The sequence below is a fragment of the Columba livia genome, chromosome 17 (genome assembly GCF_036013475.1).
Source record: "Columba livia isolate bColLiv1 breed racing homer chromosome 17, bColLiv1.pat.W.v2, whole genome shotgun sequence".
Classification (NCBI taxonomy): Eukaryota; Metazoa; Chordata; class Aves; order Columbiformes; family Columbidae; genus Columba; species Columba livia.
Window position 1 is genome coordinate 5206887 of NC_088618.1, and position 17097 is coordinate 5223983.

Consider the following 17097-nt stretch of genomic DNA (forward strand, 5'->3'; position numbering starts at 1 on the left):
CCGAGATCAGCAATGGCTCACGGTCCTTTGGTGGCAACACTATCTCCAAGAGGAGACACGATGCAAGTGGGTTCCAGAATCCCATCCTTATCTTGCAGCATGAAGATTGCATTGCACATAACGCCGATTGCATTGCCTTCACCCCTCCTGCGATTTCAACCTTTTTGGGTGTGGTAGCGAGGCAGGTTGAATCATTCAGGCACTCACTTTTCAGAATTTCTGGAACACGAGCTGAGTAACATTTTCCTGGCAACAGCACTCGGAATGTATCCATCTTCATCTGCATATAGATGTTGAGCTACTGGAGACAATCAGCTCTTCTCTGCTGCAAGCACCTTTACCATTCATGCCAAAGAGAATAACCTTCTTCCAAGTCAACCACACCTGAAATTACTTCAGATTGTTTTCCAGGAAAGATGATTTCTTGATGCTTTACAATGTTGTGTTCCCAAGCAGACAAATTGTACCTGACAGTTTTTTTTTGGTTCACTTCACTTTACTCAGCAGTCAAACATTTTATTCAGACAGTTGATTCCATGTATGCTTTTCATTAACATCCACCAAGTGACTTTTAAACAAGACTGAACAAGTTACTCGTCATTAAAAAAAAAAAAAAAAAGCCACTACCACCACCACCACCGGACATGTAGGAGAAAGCTGTCTGGGAACCAGGGCTTCACTCCACCACAACCACTGCACCCAGGAACCCAAAGGCTCTTATCAAGTAAAATCAGTGCTTAAACAATAAGCAAACAGCAAGTTGTGTGACTGCACAGCCTCTGGAGCCAACTTGGTGGCCCACTGGAAGAGTTATAACTGGATCCCCCCTTTATTTCTTAACAAATCAAGTAATAATAAATTTCTCAACCTACCTCTCAACAGTGATCAAACTGTAAAATACAAATATACAGGATGTATTTCTACCCCTCCGAATGGAACTGCCTTGCAAGCGATAGGGAGATGGACTGACATGCATATACTTCCCTACCACAATTCTGGACTATTTCTGTTCCTATTTGCTCAGTATATTTCCATCAAGACTTCAAAAATGTGTTTTTCCACTGTCCTCCTACCCAACCCATTTTTCATGGATTCCATGGGAATTCTGAAACAGAATTAGTATCTTCCTTACGAAGGTATCAGAATGTACAGCAAAGTGTACTTTCCAATTAAGATTACTGACAAGTACACGTACTCATCAGCAAGCCACAACCACGCTGGATGCCCAGGGCATGGCGTGCGTTTTGGGAAGCACCTGGTCTCTTTGGAGGAATTCAGCAAGTCTGCCCTCACCATCTCCTCCTCCATTCCAGTCCCAAGATTCTCATTCAAGACACCTTTCTTTTCATCCACACCACTTTCGGGGGTGAACTGAATAAAGCAGGTAGTTCTCATTAGCACAAGACCAGGTTTTGTAATTTGATCGTATTGCTTCAAAATAAAGTGGTTAGTCATGGGTTCTGCTCTGCCATCAGTGAAGCTGAGGCTTCAAGACTCATTTTTTCCCCTCTGAAATTCTCCCACCTTGTTCCTTGCACTTTCCCTCCCTTTTACAGAGATGTGCATTCCCCACCATCCCCGTGTGCCAGGACGGCCATCACTACAACACACTGCTTTGGCGACTGTCATACAAAGGATTCATGAGTACACCATCACCATCTTGACCCATCATCCCTGGCTGCTGCTAGAAGTTATGACACCACAACTTATTTGCCACATATTTCACTGAAATTACGGCACAAAATTTCAATCCATTAAATTTAAAAGTAATCATACCTGGTTTTGCAGAGTATTAAAACTGACTTTTATAAATAGAACGGTAAAGCAAAACCCCATACAACATTAAGTTACAACATTAAGTCCCTATGGGGAGCGGCTGAGGGAGCTGGGGTTGTTTAGTCTAGAGAAGAGGAGGCTTAGAGGTGACCTCATCACTCTCTAGAACTACCTGAAGGGCAGTTCTAGCCAGGTGGGGATTGGTCTCTTCTCCCAGGCAGTCAGCAATAGGACAAGGGGGCATGGGCTTAAACTCTGCCAGGGGAAATTTAGGCTGGATATTAGAAAGAAATTCTTTGCAGAGAGAGTGGTCAGGCATTGGAATGGCTGCCCAGGGAGGTAGTGGACTCGCCGTCCCTGGAGGTTTTTAAATTGAGATTGGACATGGCACTTAGTGCCATGATCTAGTAAACGGACTGGAGTTGGACCAAGGGTTGGACTCGATGATCTCTGAGGTCTTTTCCAACCCAGTCGATTCTGTGATTCTGTGAAATTCTTGTAATGAGAAACACAGGTTGAGGCAACTATGAACATGAAGTTGCACATAGTATTCCTCTTTGTTATCAACCACATTTCCATAAGCCTTTACATGGGGCACAGACTTCTGCAAGGCATCTCGACATAACTGCTCTGTTACAGGACACAGAGGTTTCTTTCAACTTACATCTTTCTGGTTGGAGTGGAAAAACCTGAGTGCAAAATTGCAGGATTGGGATGCAGCAGCGTAATGGCCCAGCGGCTCCGCATAGCGCGTCAGGAGATAACTGCAACACAACATAGCACAAGTCAAACACCGGCACACAGCCTGGGGAAACCTGAATTGCAAACACAGCTCTGAACAGTGAACTGCAGCACTGCCCAGCTTTAATGAAAACTCTAGAGATTTAACAGATGGCAATCAAAACATTCATATTAAAATTTAGGCTTTTAACAGTCATGTAAGGAATCCTTAATTTTTTAAAAAACAGTATGTGGGGGCTTGGAATTTCTCCATCCACCTTGCTAAATGTATAAGAGCTTTACTTAATTTGATACCACAAACACACTAATCAAGGCACAGCCACTTGGTAAGTTTGTTTGAACGAGCGCTCCCAAGCTTCACTTAGCAATGACACATTCAGAACACTAAGCTGTGACTGGCATCAAGATACACATTTCACAAATTTCCTCCAGATTCTCTTTAATTAATACTCAAAAAATCCAAAACTCATCAAAATCACACAGGGAAGATACTCCATGAGAAGCAGAGTACACTTCAGTAGATGGGTCTCATGTATTGATAATTCCAAAAGACTTTTACACACAACCATACAAAGATCTGATAATGTGCTAACTTTCAGCAGCAAAGGAAACTGAAGGTATCAGGTCTGGTTACTGGAGGGTCACCATCACCAATTATTCTCAGTATATACTACCCACCCGATGGTGTCGTGCTGTATGTGTTTAGCATCAAGGCTGGCATAGAGCTCTGCAACAGGTTCAAATGCACCGAGCCTGCAGTAGATTCGAATGAGCAGCAATTTAAACTGAGCATTAGAAGGACTATGAGATAACCCTTCTTCTAAGAGAGTGAGGCACTGCCACACAGCCGTGTCTTCCCCTGGTGACAAAGACAAAACAGGCATGATCAGAGAGAGGTGCTGGACACTGACAACACAGTTCACTTTGGCATCGGAGCTTCCATCCTCAGGTTACGCATCTCTCAAAACGGTGCCACACGTTTAAACACACAGATGGCATTCACCAACCACACCACTGCCCTTAAAATATAACACCCAGCCAAAAGCTAAAGCATGTCAGGGAGGGAAAGAAATACTCTCAAAACACCTTCAATATCAGAACGGAACTGTCAGCAGAACTTGTGCAAAGGGAGAGAAAACATTACCTACATGGGAAACTCAGAACAAGCTTCTGCACTGAGCTGCACGTCATCAGAAAACTCTGCCAGGACTTACAGGAATTAATCAGAAAAATTAAATCCCTTTAGAGGTCAGTGAGGTGCATATTATACACCAACTGAATAGAGGGAGTCCTGACATACCTCATAGTGAGAAAAAAAGCTCAGAAAGCTGTAGGTCTAACAAGCCATGACAGGAACACACTGGCCACAGGGACACAGTCTCCCCACCACATCCATCCAGTGTGGTATTAAGCAAGACAATTTTAGAGACATACCTTCTAGCCACAGATCAAGCAGCAGGTGAACTGCAAGCAGACAGTAATAATCTGAAAACTGCAATTCAGTTTTCAAACAAGATTTCCCTAAAAAGAAAACAAAAAGTTACGCTTGAATTACAGTGCTGTCAGCTGCTTCTCACACTGTCGGCATTACCAAATGACACAGCTATCTGGCAGACGATAACCATAGCTTTATTTTTAAAATCCAGAGTTGTCTTAAAAACTGAAACAACTATGTATACATGCTGCATTTGTTCATCACGAGTGGACTATGGGCCACTTTATATGTTGACATCTCATGGAAGAAGTAAAGACTCTCCTACAACCGCAAGACCTACAAATTGATATTCTTGCGCATTTATTTGTCCTAGGTACATCAGTGATAAAGCCTGGCTTTGCTTAAAGGCGCAGGCACTTTTGCATAGATACAAAAACACCATGTGAACTACCCAGGAATGTCTCATTTATCTTTAAGATACACAACTGAAAAGAAATCAGAAGGAAACAGATAATTCAGGTACGCTCAAGGATACAATCATAAAAGAGAAAGCAAAACATCTTCTAGTGGCACAATGGCTGCCACTGGTGTTTGTGCTGTTCCATCCCCCTTGAAAAGCTCCAAACTTTCGCTCATAAAAAGCTGCAAATGAACTGTAACATTAGTTTGAAGATTTTTCTCACCAAATTCCAATCCATGGCGGTATCTTAACATCAACTCCCGGACCGTGGTCAGCTTTTGGTTCCTATCCATGGCGTGATAGATACCCAGCAATCTCGAGAGCTGCACCACACACAAGTGCTGCTGCAGGGCTTTGATATCGGCTGGCAGCGCGACTTCACTCTCGGCTGTTGCCGACAGAGGGATTACTTCCAGCAACTGACTGACAAACTGAAAGAGAAACACTCTTAAATTCTGCAGGGCATCTGGGACTGCACAAACACAACGCATCATTTCCTCCCTCAAATCAAACAACAAAAGCAAGGTGGAAATGTCAGTGCCACCCCTGATGTCACACTGAAATCAGTGCTTAAAGAGCTGGCTTCAGTTTTTTTTTTGAGCCGTGATGAGCACACAGTTCTGGCTGCAATCAGTAGCTTTTATTAAGTTTAATCAAACAGATGGAATAAATAAAATAATCACAGGCAAGTTTCCAATACATTGACACGCAGAGTTCAAGCACCTGTTAACACAGTACTAACATATGCAATTAAACTCATTAGTTACTGAAAGGCTTCCCAGCACACTTCTAGGAAATAGTGGTTTTGTAGTAGCTATTACATTTTCTCTCAACTCCGAAGTAATGCACTGTACTCAGTGATATAATAATCTTTTATTAATGACTTTTTTTTTTGAATTAAGTTGTAAGAAAAGCAGCCTCTCATTGCTTACACATTGACTACAAGACAGACTTCTCACAACACACAGTGAGGGCCAGGCAGTGGGGTTTTGTTGCCCTAAAATCAAACAGTGTTTACAAACTTAAATTTGAATTAAAGCCAATGAATGCAGCTTTACTACATTTGGTCTTGAAACACCAGAACTGCAGCTAGTCCATGGCCAAGGGAAACAGCATGATGGTTCCGCAGGAGGAACACACAGCGCCATGCACAGAAATTCCAGTTTTCCCATAGACTTTGATAATAACCGCGTTGACAAAACTTTCCACTTTGCCACACTGGGCAAGGCCAACTGAATCGCTACACTGCATACTCCAATTTACACCTCTAGGAATTCAAGATTGATATTTCTGGAGTGTCTAGTGGCCCAGCAAGATCGTAACACTCTCAGCTACTGAACTGTAACACTATTCAGAACTCTTAAAAATCTAAAACTCCCCCAGCTGTGTATAGCCTCAGTGCGACCCTGCTACTTCACTTATGATAAAACCATCTTCAGCATGTTTTGCTATGAAACAAGAATAAATCTAAGACAATCTGTAAGTATTATAGGTAACTTAAACTTGCAGTTTTCAAAAACCCATCAGCACTTCAGCACCACTAACCCTCCTGAGCTTCATGGCTCCTTGACCAAGTTAACCTGCTGCAGATGCACGTTTTGGAGACACCAGCCAGGAGACACCCATGCACCGGAAAGACCTTCTCATATGTCAGCACGACAAGATATGCACTAAATCAGTAGTAGTTTTAAGGCAAATCAAAACATTTTAAAAGATTTTTTTCAAACTCATGGTTTTACAAGCACTGCGACAAAACTGTAGCCTAAACTATTATTTTAAGCACCGTTCTCCCCTGCTCCAAGTTTAGAATTTGTTTCTTGGATAATTAGGATAAAACATGTTTGGCGCTTCTGGACTTCAGGGTTACCTTGCAACGGTATCACCATTTCCAGAACCAGGAGTTAAACATCCTGCTGCTGGTGGGGTAAGAACATACCTTGTAACATAAAACATCAGCAGCAACCCACACATGCCGTTCTGCTCATTAGTGTGGCTGTGGGGAGAGTTTGCTTTAGCAGTTAAAATATTTTAATAAATTAAGGAAACATCACCACTATCTACACTTTGTTTCCAAACACTTTATCAGCAGCCTCTGACTGATCCAGCATTCTCTGTCCAGTCCTCCCCAGCTCCGATAACTTTATACAATGGCTTAGAAAAACAATGAGGTGAGTGACAGAATTCCCAGCTGCTGAACTCATTCCACGAGCTGCTCATGACTCTGCACAAATATTCTTTTCAGTGAAAGAGAGCTTGTTTTAAAAAGAGACTCTGGAAAAGCTGCCACAGGTCTCTCGTTCACACCTTGCTCACTGTCAGCGTGTCCGTCCTCTCGTACTGCAGCACAGCCAAGCAAAACACCTGTGTGACACCACAGCATCGGATCGGGGGGAAGATTCTTCCCATTAAACGTATAACTTTAATGGGAAAAACAAGACATAGGTGGGAAGGGAGAGAGGAAGATGTCTTTTTAAAGCAAAAGTTGCAGTACACAGCAATGAGAATTGCAAATGAATGAATATGGTGGCCTTTCTACTGTTTTCACATGACTCCACTTTGTAAGCTGTGATCTATTAAAAAAACTGATGAGAGATTACTCATTTAAAAATGAGCCAATTAGGTAGCTTATCAATTGAACTACAATTCCTAGGGGACTTTTCATTAGAAGATACGAGCTCATATCTTCTAATTTTCATCAGCATTACGAGCTTTTCATTTTCGATATGAAAATTCAACCAAGACCATCTTAAAGCACCCTGACACCTTGAAATTTTAACAAAAAAGCCAAATGAAAACTACATCTGGGTCTGAGACTCTGCAAGATCAAATTTAGCTTTTAGTCTCCAGTAAAAATCCTTGGGAATTGCTCAATGTATTCAGATGTTCATTACTTTTTCTGCAGTGCAAAGAGTTTTCTGAATTTCAAACAGAAGGTAAAAATTGGATGTTTCCAGTCCTTTAATATGATCCACAGGTATTGGTATTTTAAGATGGAGACCAGAGTACAAACAAGTGCTGCAGTTCCCGCCTCCACTTCTTTATCTTTCCTTACCTTTGTATATTGGTTGGGTGGGAGGAGATCCACAAATACTTTGAGATCGGTAAAACAGCAGGGCTTGTCTCCAAATTTTTTGAAGTATTGGAACATTAGTTCTTCTGGGTCACCTAGGAAAAAGGCCGGTTCATCTTTTTAATATGCTCCATTAAAAGTTGAATCTGGTAAATCATTATGAGAAATCTTTGTTAATGCTTTTTCTTTTTTTTTTCGCCATTCGAGATTACATAGTGATTTAGAAAACAGACAGCTGCACTACTGCAGATTTTAACACAGGCTCAATGCCTTTGGTAACCACGGACACAAAAAAATCCCTAAGAGCTTCATTCCAGATACTCCGGCAGATAAGATCTCAGCAAAGCAGGCACGCATCCATGGCCACTGCTTACCTAACAGTAACTTCTTTTTGGATGGAAATAGAAAAGGATCTAGTAAGTAGCACAGATGTTACTCTAATCACATTATCTCCTTCTTCACTGATGACCTAAATGCAAGTGTTCAAAAGGAAAACCTTGGACTACTGCCAAAAAACTTAAATGAAAACCCACCCAAAGATTACTGCTTAACAGCAGGGAATGCACTTTTCATTGCAATGTCAGCGACTGCATGCTCCCAGATCCCACAGGTCCTTCTGGGAGTTTCCGTGCTTGCTTTTGCAAGCCCTGGAGCTGCCTGGAACTACTTGCCCTTTTTCAAGGCTCATCTTCTGATGCTTTCAAAATGTTTTGTATACAGACAACAGCACATAACAGACCTTGTATTTAACTCAGTGATCTAGCAAAGAACTTCTTCCAAGTTTGTGTTCTCTCCAAAAGGTTAATTTATCATCCACTTAGTGGCTCTTACCTAGTTTATATTCATCATTACAACCTCTGTATCGCAAACGTCTAATCAGCTCCAGTTTAGCTAAATATGGTCCCCGAAGTGGCCGAGAGCTCTTAGATTCTTCTGTTATCCTCTCTTCTATAAACTTCACAGCTTGCTCTATAGAATAGTGTACCTCTCCTTCCAAAGAGCTGTGTGATTGAAGGGACAAAAGGTTCATTGATTTTGGCACCGATAACATGTGCTCAGCATGCTCCCAGGGCACTCTCCAGGAAATCTGGCCTGATGCATTCTCTAACTCAATCACCATGAAAAATACAAACTGCAAGAGTTCTACAGTGTACAAGCCACTATTTATACAGCTGTTCCCAAGAAACTATTGCCCCCATCCAAAACAAAGTAAGGAGAACAAATCATTTGGGGTCTGATGTCAAGAAGTCACCCAAAGACACAGACAGAACTGTACTGAATATATGAATGGAAACAATTTGCTGTAGCACAGAGGAAAACTGTGAACTTACTGCTCTTCTTCTGCTGGAGGTGTCCAGGACTCATCAATGAGTTGAAACACTGAATCAAAGTAAGTTATATAAAACTGCCAATCATCTGAGCTGAAACAAAAATCAAGCACAGAACAAAGTTTGAGATCCTCTGACGTTCTTCTATTTTAACCACAAAAGCCACTAAACAAAACAACTGACAACCAGCCCAGAATTCTTCTTCATTTTTTCAGCAGGACTGCAGAAATATCATCTCACTTTTTCAGCAGCAGCCTTCTCGACAGCGCGTTGCACTCCGGCCACCTACGCAGCTTCTTGTACATTGCCATACACTTGTTCTCGCGGCTCTGGAGCTCACTTGTCAGCTTCTCTAAATTAAAAACAGAAGGGCGAGTTTATTTAATCAATGCATTTCCTTCCCTACTTTCTGCATAAAGCATCTTAATATAGCCAAGGATGCAAAAGAGTAAGAGAAGAGCAGCCCTTGAAGGATAGAAAGGACAGATTTGCTATGGAAACCTTCATATCCCAATTCCTTAAAACTGCAAGTGCATTTTAATCGCCAGAAGGCGTCCACAAAAATGTAGGATATTAGGAACTTTTTTTTAAGATGGCAGCTACAACAGACTAACATGGTCTCAATGTAGTACTGCTAGACATACTGCTGCAAAGTCAATCACTGCATTAACACTTAAATACCATAAACACCTGGATAGAACCAGTTTGCACAAAAGCAACTCAAGAGTTTGCATCAATCTTTGAAACTGGTGCTAAGAGTCGGGCTTCTTACCGCCTTTTATTTTTGTAACTAGTGGACAAGTCAGAAGTGAAGCAGAACAGCTGTTCCTCCACACAATGGTGGTCATTAACTAAGCAAGTAAATTACCTCCTAGTTTTCCTCTCACAACATCCAAAGCCTCCTTATACTTCTCCAAACGTTCCAGAATCATGTAGTATAGTTCGACCTTAAAAGAAAGATTAGACTGTGATGAAACTTGCTAGTAAAACAATATACAGGTGTGCCAAGAAATAAAGTAGCTTGTGTTACTGTCATTAGAAATAGGAGACAGTCAGGACTGCAAAGCTATCTTTAGCATCCCAGAGGCTGGAGCACTCAGGAATTTAGGTCTTTTTTCCATTCTCAGACCTGAAGTTTCTCTTGGGGCCTCCCAGGGAGCAAACCCATGTGCTTCATCAGTCAAAACAAAGGCCAAAACATTTTCTTGGCCATCCCTCTCAATGCTCTGCTCTTGTTTTTCTTTCTGTTCCACTAAATCTATATTTATTTCCAGAACACTAATGATTATTATCTTGGAAAACTGTTAAAATAATCAACTTTCTTTAACAGTGCATTCCTTGTCTCAATAACATTCAAATCAAGCTGAAAGTATCTGCAAGTCTTACTTCAGCCTCAGCTTCAATCTTATCCTCTTTCACCATTTTTTCCACCATTCTTTCAGCTAGTGGCAAAAACATCGTCTTTGAGAGGTTTTCATCCTGTGCTGAAATAGACTGAGGAAGAGAAGAATTATTGTAGCAGCTCATCAACTTCTTGTGTTGTCTCACCCACCACTTTTTTCCTCATTAGGAGAGGAAAAAAGTCCCAGGTGCTTCAATTCGTCCTCTGAAAACCCAGACATTGAGAGCTGCCATCTGTCACGTGCAGAGAGAAACCGCAGCAATAAAGCCAGCAATATATCGAAAAGCTCACTTGGGACTACATTGCCCAGGGACTCACACATCTAGGCACATGATACCTGTAGCAAAATTTCTGTTTTCCATGGCACAGTATTTTACAGAATGCTACTAATGCCCCATGCTTATTTTTTGCTTGGCCAACACTGTCACAGAGTGTTTGGTAAGTGCCCGAATCTGATATCTCAACAGAAAGACCTTCTGCAGTAGCAAGTCTAGAGCTCCCACTTATTTCCTCATAGAGCCTTTATAACCTACTTACAGAGAGGAGCAGTTCTGCCTAAGCAGCTGCAGACATTTGAGGATTTATTCTTTAGCTCTCTGACTAAAAAGACAGTAGGATACTAGTCCAGATAACAGAATAGTTCAAGTTGTAAAAACATAAGGCAGACCAGTTAAGTTGCATTAAAAGTATAAACACCACAGTGTTTCTTTTGAAACACATTCATAATGTTACTTAAGGGGGGCTCAGCCCTTCTCCCAGTATCATACAGAAATAGCTCAAACACACATTTTACTTAAAATGATCTCTAATATTTTCACTCAGAGCATTTCTACATTTGCACTATACCCGCAACAAAAGTCAAACTAACTGGCAACACTGTACACACCTGCATGATCAGGCTCATCACAGACCAAAAATAGTACGGATTTTTGGGTACAATCTTATAAAGTGCCATTCCAGCCTGAAAAATATAAGAAAGTTTCATCATTCCTGAAATGGATCTGACAACACAAGCTGAGCAGCAGTGACGCCAGCAGACGCAGAATTAGCAACTAGATGGGAGGACTTTTATCAACCCATGAGCTCTCCCATCCTAACACACAGTGCTAAAGAAGAAGGAAACAGGGTGAAAATCAAAGATCAAATTCTTTGTGTAGGTCCAACGAGGAACAGCAATGAGCATGTGCAGGTCTGACTGCCTAAGCACAAGCCTTATTCTTATATGTTTGTACGAAAACTTAAACAAAATATCACATCAATGTTAAATATCATTATCGGTTTAAGACTGACATTTTTTCCACCAGTGGTTGTAGACATGAGTACAATTAACATACAGTCATGTCTCTGAAGCTTAAGTTGTCATATGAGGCTTGTAATTTCATGTACATTAATAACTCAGCCCCTACCTACAGCTTGAACTCAAACAGACACAATTTGGGCTACAATGGAGCATAACACTTCCGATCAAGGTATTCTTTTAGTTATTTAAACCAAAATTGTACAAAAATTCCAATCACCTTAACACAGTGGGAATGAGAGGGACTCGTTTACTTGGCTCTCTTTGCTTTTTTATACAGAGGAGTGAGCGCACATGCTTTGAAAAAAATCTTCCATTTATAGGCATTCCCTAGGCATCTAATTTGGACGGGATGAAAACAAAACTAACCAGCAGCATGACACTGTTCTGCCAAATGAGAAGTGAGATGTACTTACTTAAAGGAAGTGCTTTTTAGCTTTTTATCAGTCAACTACAACCAATAAAAATATAGTTACATGTTAAATTCCAGGGGTAAGAGCATAGGCCAGACTATTTTTTTCTTCCCAAAGACAAGAGCAAATTAAGTAGGTAAAGTAAGACTGAACATGGATCAGGAGATCTTGCTGGATCCTTTTCCATCTATTCCAGAATTCCTTTATATTACACCTCCCTATATGTAGCCACCATACTGTTCAAGACGCATTGACAAAAACCTCCCCAAATAACCAATGTATTCTGTCAGATATGCACACAAGGCACAGTTGTCCTATCCCACATCAGGAAAATAAAGCATTTGTCTTCAGTTAACCCACCACCTAAATAATGGTCTTTTAAGCCTTTCTGCAAAAACCAACATAGAGTACAACTTCTACATTAACCCAGCTTAGCTGTTCTGGAAGATTATAGATAATATGGAAAGGCATTAATGGCAAGATAGACAGAAAAAGACACATTAAAATAATCAAAACACAAATTGTTGATTGCACCTGTTGCATCTTCTTGTATTCTCCAACCCTGGCGTAGGCCATGAAGAGATGCGAGTGATACTCCTCGCTGTTGGGAACCTTCTTTACAGCTGCTTCATAAAGTTTAGTTACCAGTTCAGCTAAACCAGAAACAGATGCTTGAGTTAAGAAAAGTTTGGGAATAATCTTAAAGCACAACTACCTAAAGGTACCATCAGCAATAGTCTGAACAGCAATCTAATTACACTCATCACCCACAGCAATGGTTCTCTCTCCCCTAAGAGCCCAAGCACCACAAACAGTAGTCAAAGCAGGAAAGAGCTCAAAACACCCAAACCAGCCTCAAAATAAAGTTAACAGCAACAACTGAACTCCCCAGAAGCATGTCAGTCTTTTTCTTAAGTCAGTTTCTCTATTTTGGAGCACTGAACCGAATGAAGATTTCTACTCCTGGCAGAAGGATTGCTCCACATGAATTATGTATCAAAACACAAAGTCTGGTATCAAATTAGTTACTTTTATCACAGGTTTACTTACGTTAGTCATATCTTGTTATTTCCCTATTTTGGTGCTCCTAACAATTAAAATACTTCACACTATACTTTTTAATAATAGGTCTATATCATGACTAAATACTACAATATGCAAAACGTTCTTCCATTTTCACCCTTCTGGATCTTTCTTCTGGCACATACAATCATCTCTCAGTGTACCATTAGAAAAATAAATGCAATTTGTCTTTCACACAGTTTACATATCTTGACACATATGCATAGAACATCTGATTACAATTTTCTTGCAGGACCAGAAGTAGAAGCGCCCAACACCCACTATTTCCTTTCTGAACTATAAACCTAAAAGTTAGAAACCTGAGCTTGATGCTTATGTGAGTTGTCTAGAATCACAGAAAGGCTTTTGACCTTTTCAAGGGTTTACGTTGAAGTCACATATACACACAAAAATTTTATATTATTAATGAAATGGATGCTTTAACTCCACATATATACACACATAAATAAACAAGGAGAGCATAAGCAATTACTCTAATGCGGATTGATACCAAATACCCATTTCTACAGAAGTTGTTTCACCCCATTGTCATTGCTTCAGCAATTCAACAATAAACATTGCTACCGCCACTAAGAACGACAAGAAGCTGCCAGAAACAACAACTGTTCAGAGCTGTAGATAAGCAGTAGAGAAGGTCTGGCCTCTTTCAGAACAGCACGTGCAGTTTTACACTGTCACTCAAATATTCATGGTTTAGTATTTTTAAAATACCCCATCACTACAAGGAACCGTACTGAAAAAGCTAATGTGGGCAGACTGAGAGGCCAGGATTTCCCTTGTTGTCACACAAGTTCTTGAGGCCCAAACCCCTCAAGCACGGTCTTGCAGCACTAAGCACACCCCAAACCACAGACCCCGTGATCTGTCATCTCTACCACATATAATGACAACAAACTCCAGTCGCTTTCATTAAAAAAAAGTGATCACAATGGATGATAATTAACATGCCACTCATTTAGGAACTGTATACACAATAAAGTCAATAAGAGAAGCCTAAACAAGGTTCATTGCTTTATGGTGATCACTAGAGCCTTAGCAGCATTTGTAACAGGCATCACTTACATCCTCCAAGTCTCTTAATAACACACCTATACATGAACCCTGGACTTGGCACATTTACCATGAAACTATGGGTCACACACGCTTCTGAAAGAAAGTAAGTAATTACGATTTTTAAGCGAGGCAAAACAAAAAGCTTACGTCTGTGCATTTCCCGGTAGAGAATAGTCAGTGCTTGCAAGGAATTATCATCTGTGGGTTCAAGCGCTGCTACTTCTTGTGCCAGAGCATACGCTTCATCCTGCTTGCCAGTTCTCTGCAAGCCAATTGCCTTTAGAACCTATTGACACAAACCAGAGGCAGCTGTTAGAAACACAGTGAAAATCCTCTCATTCCTGGCAAGGAGAGGCTTTGCCCAACCACCTTATTATTTCTGCAGAACTTCAGGTTTTATTAAGCTCCTAATCCATTTGGCTGTAGAGGAAAAGGTCCAAGTGTAAGCTGCATCAGCTGCCACTACCTGCACATTAAAAACTGACCAGTCCTGCCAATTTTAATTTTTTTTCTCTCAATAACTGGCCAGGGAGAAGTGACATAAATGAGATTCAGGTCAATGGCATGTGCTTCAGCCTGGGAAGCTTTCAAAATGTAAAAATGGTATGAACTGTAGAGGGAAACCCACAGGGAAAAGAGAAAAGCTGAAAGATAGTTATATTCAGAAAACGGAGGAATGGAACTTCCTTCCCTGCAACACGGGCACAGCAAGGAGGGCAGCGAACAAGAGGCCGAAGAGCAAATGCTTCCAAAATCACCTGGTTGCATTTTGCTAAGGACCATACTCCCCAAACAAATGTTTTGGTCCAAACTACTGCAGATTGGTATCTCAACCTAAGGTCTACAAGAGGCATTTTCTGACAGGAAGCCAATTAGCTCAGGTGTGACCAATTACACTCCAGTCATTAGAGGCACCTCACCAAGAGGGTATGTACAAGTTTTCTGGCAAACATGGTATTTCATGAATTTGAACAACCCGAGATGTTCCAGGGGGTTCAGAAAACTCACGCCAAGCCTCCGAGCTACACCCACAGGAGGGCGGCGAGCCACAATCACACTTACCTTCGCACAGTGAAGATCTTTGTGTTTTTTGAGCAGCTTATCCGCTTGCTGGATTGCCATTTTATTATTGCCATTATCGAGATAATCTGCATAAGAACAACATACATAGCATTATACCAGGACACAAGACCATTCTGGAAAGCAATCTCTGATTTTACTGTGGAGTATGTGCTTTTACGCCAGTAGTGCAAAACGCATTTTCCTTGTACAATTACTAAGCCAACATTCAGGAACATGTCATTTTGTAGATGAAGTATTCATCTCGCTGGACTAGTTTTAGTCATTCAAACAAACAAGCTTTTGTAATTGCTCCACATAGATCATTACAGCAACAAAAGAGACATATAATAGAGCGGGTTCTGCAGCAACAGCTCTTCGCTGGCAATAGAGCTCAGGCTCTTCACTTCAGGAACAGTACAAATTAATTTGGTGTGCTTTGGGAGACCTTCAATGACTTTCAACGGGCAGCAGGTTAGGAATCAAGCACTCACATCCTATCAAATCATTAAGTGAGAAGACCTGCATGTCCACATACTTCAGGCAAAGCAAAGCTGTCCCCTAACAGAGTAGCACTATGCTTTCACCAGACTGCTTTTAAAGACAAAATAATCTTTCCTAGGGGGAAATAGCTTCACTATTTTCTAGGAGGATATCCCACTGCTTAGTAAAACTTCAGCTGCAAAAAGCCCTGTCAAGACCACTTTCACCTTTTTCAGCTCACTATTAAAATTTCCAGCTTCACCTACAGTGTTATTAGACAATTAAAACCAAGCAATTTTAAATTAGATCATCACCCCCATATGCTTTCCCTCCCTCAAAAATTAGCACTTACTAACTAAAACCTTGCAGGAAAGCGTAGCTGCACCTACATACCAACAGGGCAGGGTCCACTCACACTGTGCTGGCTTCTCCCCAAACAGCAAATGAAGCTAATGCCAGTTAATTGAAATTACATTACACACCTTTTTCTCGTCAAGACTGTAGTTCTCATAATGAAAGAGAACTCTCTTACTGAGAGGTGACCTTTAGTAATTCCTCAGTATATGGTACAAAGTGTGCATCTATACTAATGAGGTTTATATTCGAAAGCTTCAACATTTGCTTCCATGGCCAAGTGCGTGCTGCAGATTTAAAGTAGAGCTAATTGGGCTCCTGAGACCATCCAGACAAAACCTCAAATGAGGCAGCCTGCCCACACCGACCAAAACAAAAAGCTGCTGCATAAAACATAGCCTGAAACTGTAACACGTTGTCTTTACGTGGGTTAGATGGTTGGTTTAACTTAGGAAAACCTGCGCATCACCTTTAACATTAAAACCTGGCAGGGATTTCCAGTGAAAAGGTTTCAAAACTGCAGAACGGATCATCCTGGTGATCTCTTCAAACACCAGCAGAGACTTCTGGATTTAAGGACCTGTGTAGCAGAGTTCACTTACACACAATTATCTGCCACACCGCACCACCTGTCTTGGATTGTTTAATAACTGTGCTGATAACATCTCTGCTTCACGTCTCCTAAAGTAAATCAAATAAACCACAAACCTCTCTAAACTGTAGCAGAATAAAAAGATTATATTTTGCTAGCAACAAGTAAGTTTGTTGGAAGCCAGAGTAGTTGGCACCTTCCAAAGGAATTCAAGCTGAAGAAAAATAAACTTAAGCCTACATTAGCTACAAGTCCATAGCTGGAGATGTTCGGTGGCTGGAAATGCAACACCTGAACCTTCAGGTGAAGGGAAACAAATCAAGATGAAAGATAAAGAGCTGTCAAGGAACCGTGAGTAACCAAGGCACAGGGTGCACATTGAAAAGCATTGTTTCAAGCCAAGCATCAGTTTATGATTTCTGCAAAGTTGTGTATTTATCTCTTTAAGGACATACACTTTATTTTGGGTTCTGCAGCACCAAAGCCTGAATTCCAACATTACACGGCAGATAATCCTTTCCAGAACTAGCAGAAAGCATTTTTAAAGCTCT

General features: G+C 41.0%; 1 protein-coding gene across 2 annotated transcripts in view; it reads right to left on the minus strand.

Annotated features, from left to right (window-relative positions):
- NAA25 (N-alpha-acetyltransferase 25, NatB auxiliary subunit) overlaps positions 1-17097 on the minus strand; it is a 28179-nt gene that overhangs the window by 9640 nt on the left and 1442 nt on the right. For both annotated transcript variants that reach the window (XM_065033507.1, XM_065033506.1), the window contains exons 2-15: positions 15121-15206; positions 14206-14344; positions 12457-12575; positions 11099-11173; positions 10197-10304; positions 9679-9757; positions 9051-9162; positions 8814-8903; positions 8314-8483; positions 7465-7577; positions 4636-4843; positions 3952-4038; positions 3196-3376; positions 2441-2540 (exon numbers count right to left, since the gene is read on the minus strand). In XM_065033507.1, the coding sequence (XP_064889579.1) occupies positions 2441-2540; positions 3196-3376; positions 3952-4038; positions 4636-4843; positions 7465-7577; positions 8314-8483; positions 8814-8903; positions 9051-9162; positions 9679-9757; positions 10197-10304; positions 11099-11173; positions 12457-12575; positions 14206-14344; positions 15121-15206 (1667 nt within the window). The remainder of the gene's footprint in view (positions 1-2440; positions 2541-3195; positions 3377-3951; positions 4039-4635; positions 4844-7464; positions 7578-8313; positions 8484-8813; positions 8904-9050; positions 9163-9678; positions 9758-10196; positions 10305-11098; positions 11174-12456; positions 12576-14205; positions 14345-15120; positions 15207-17097) is intronic.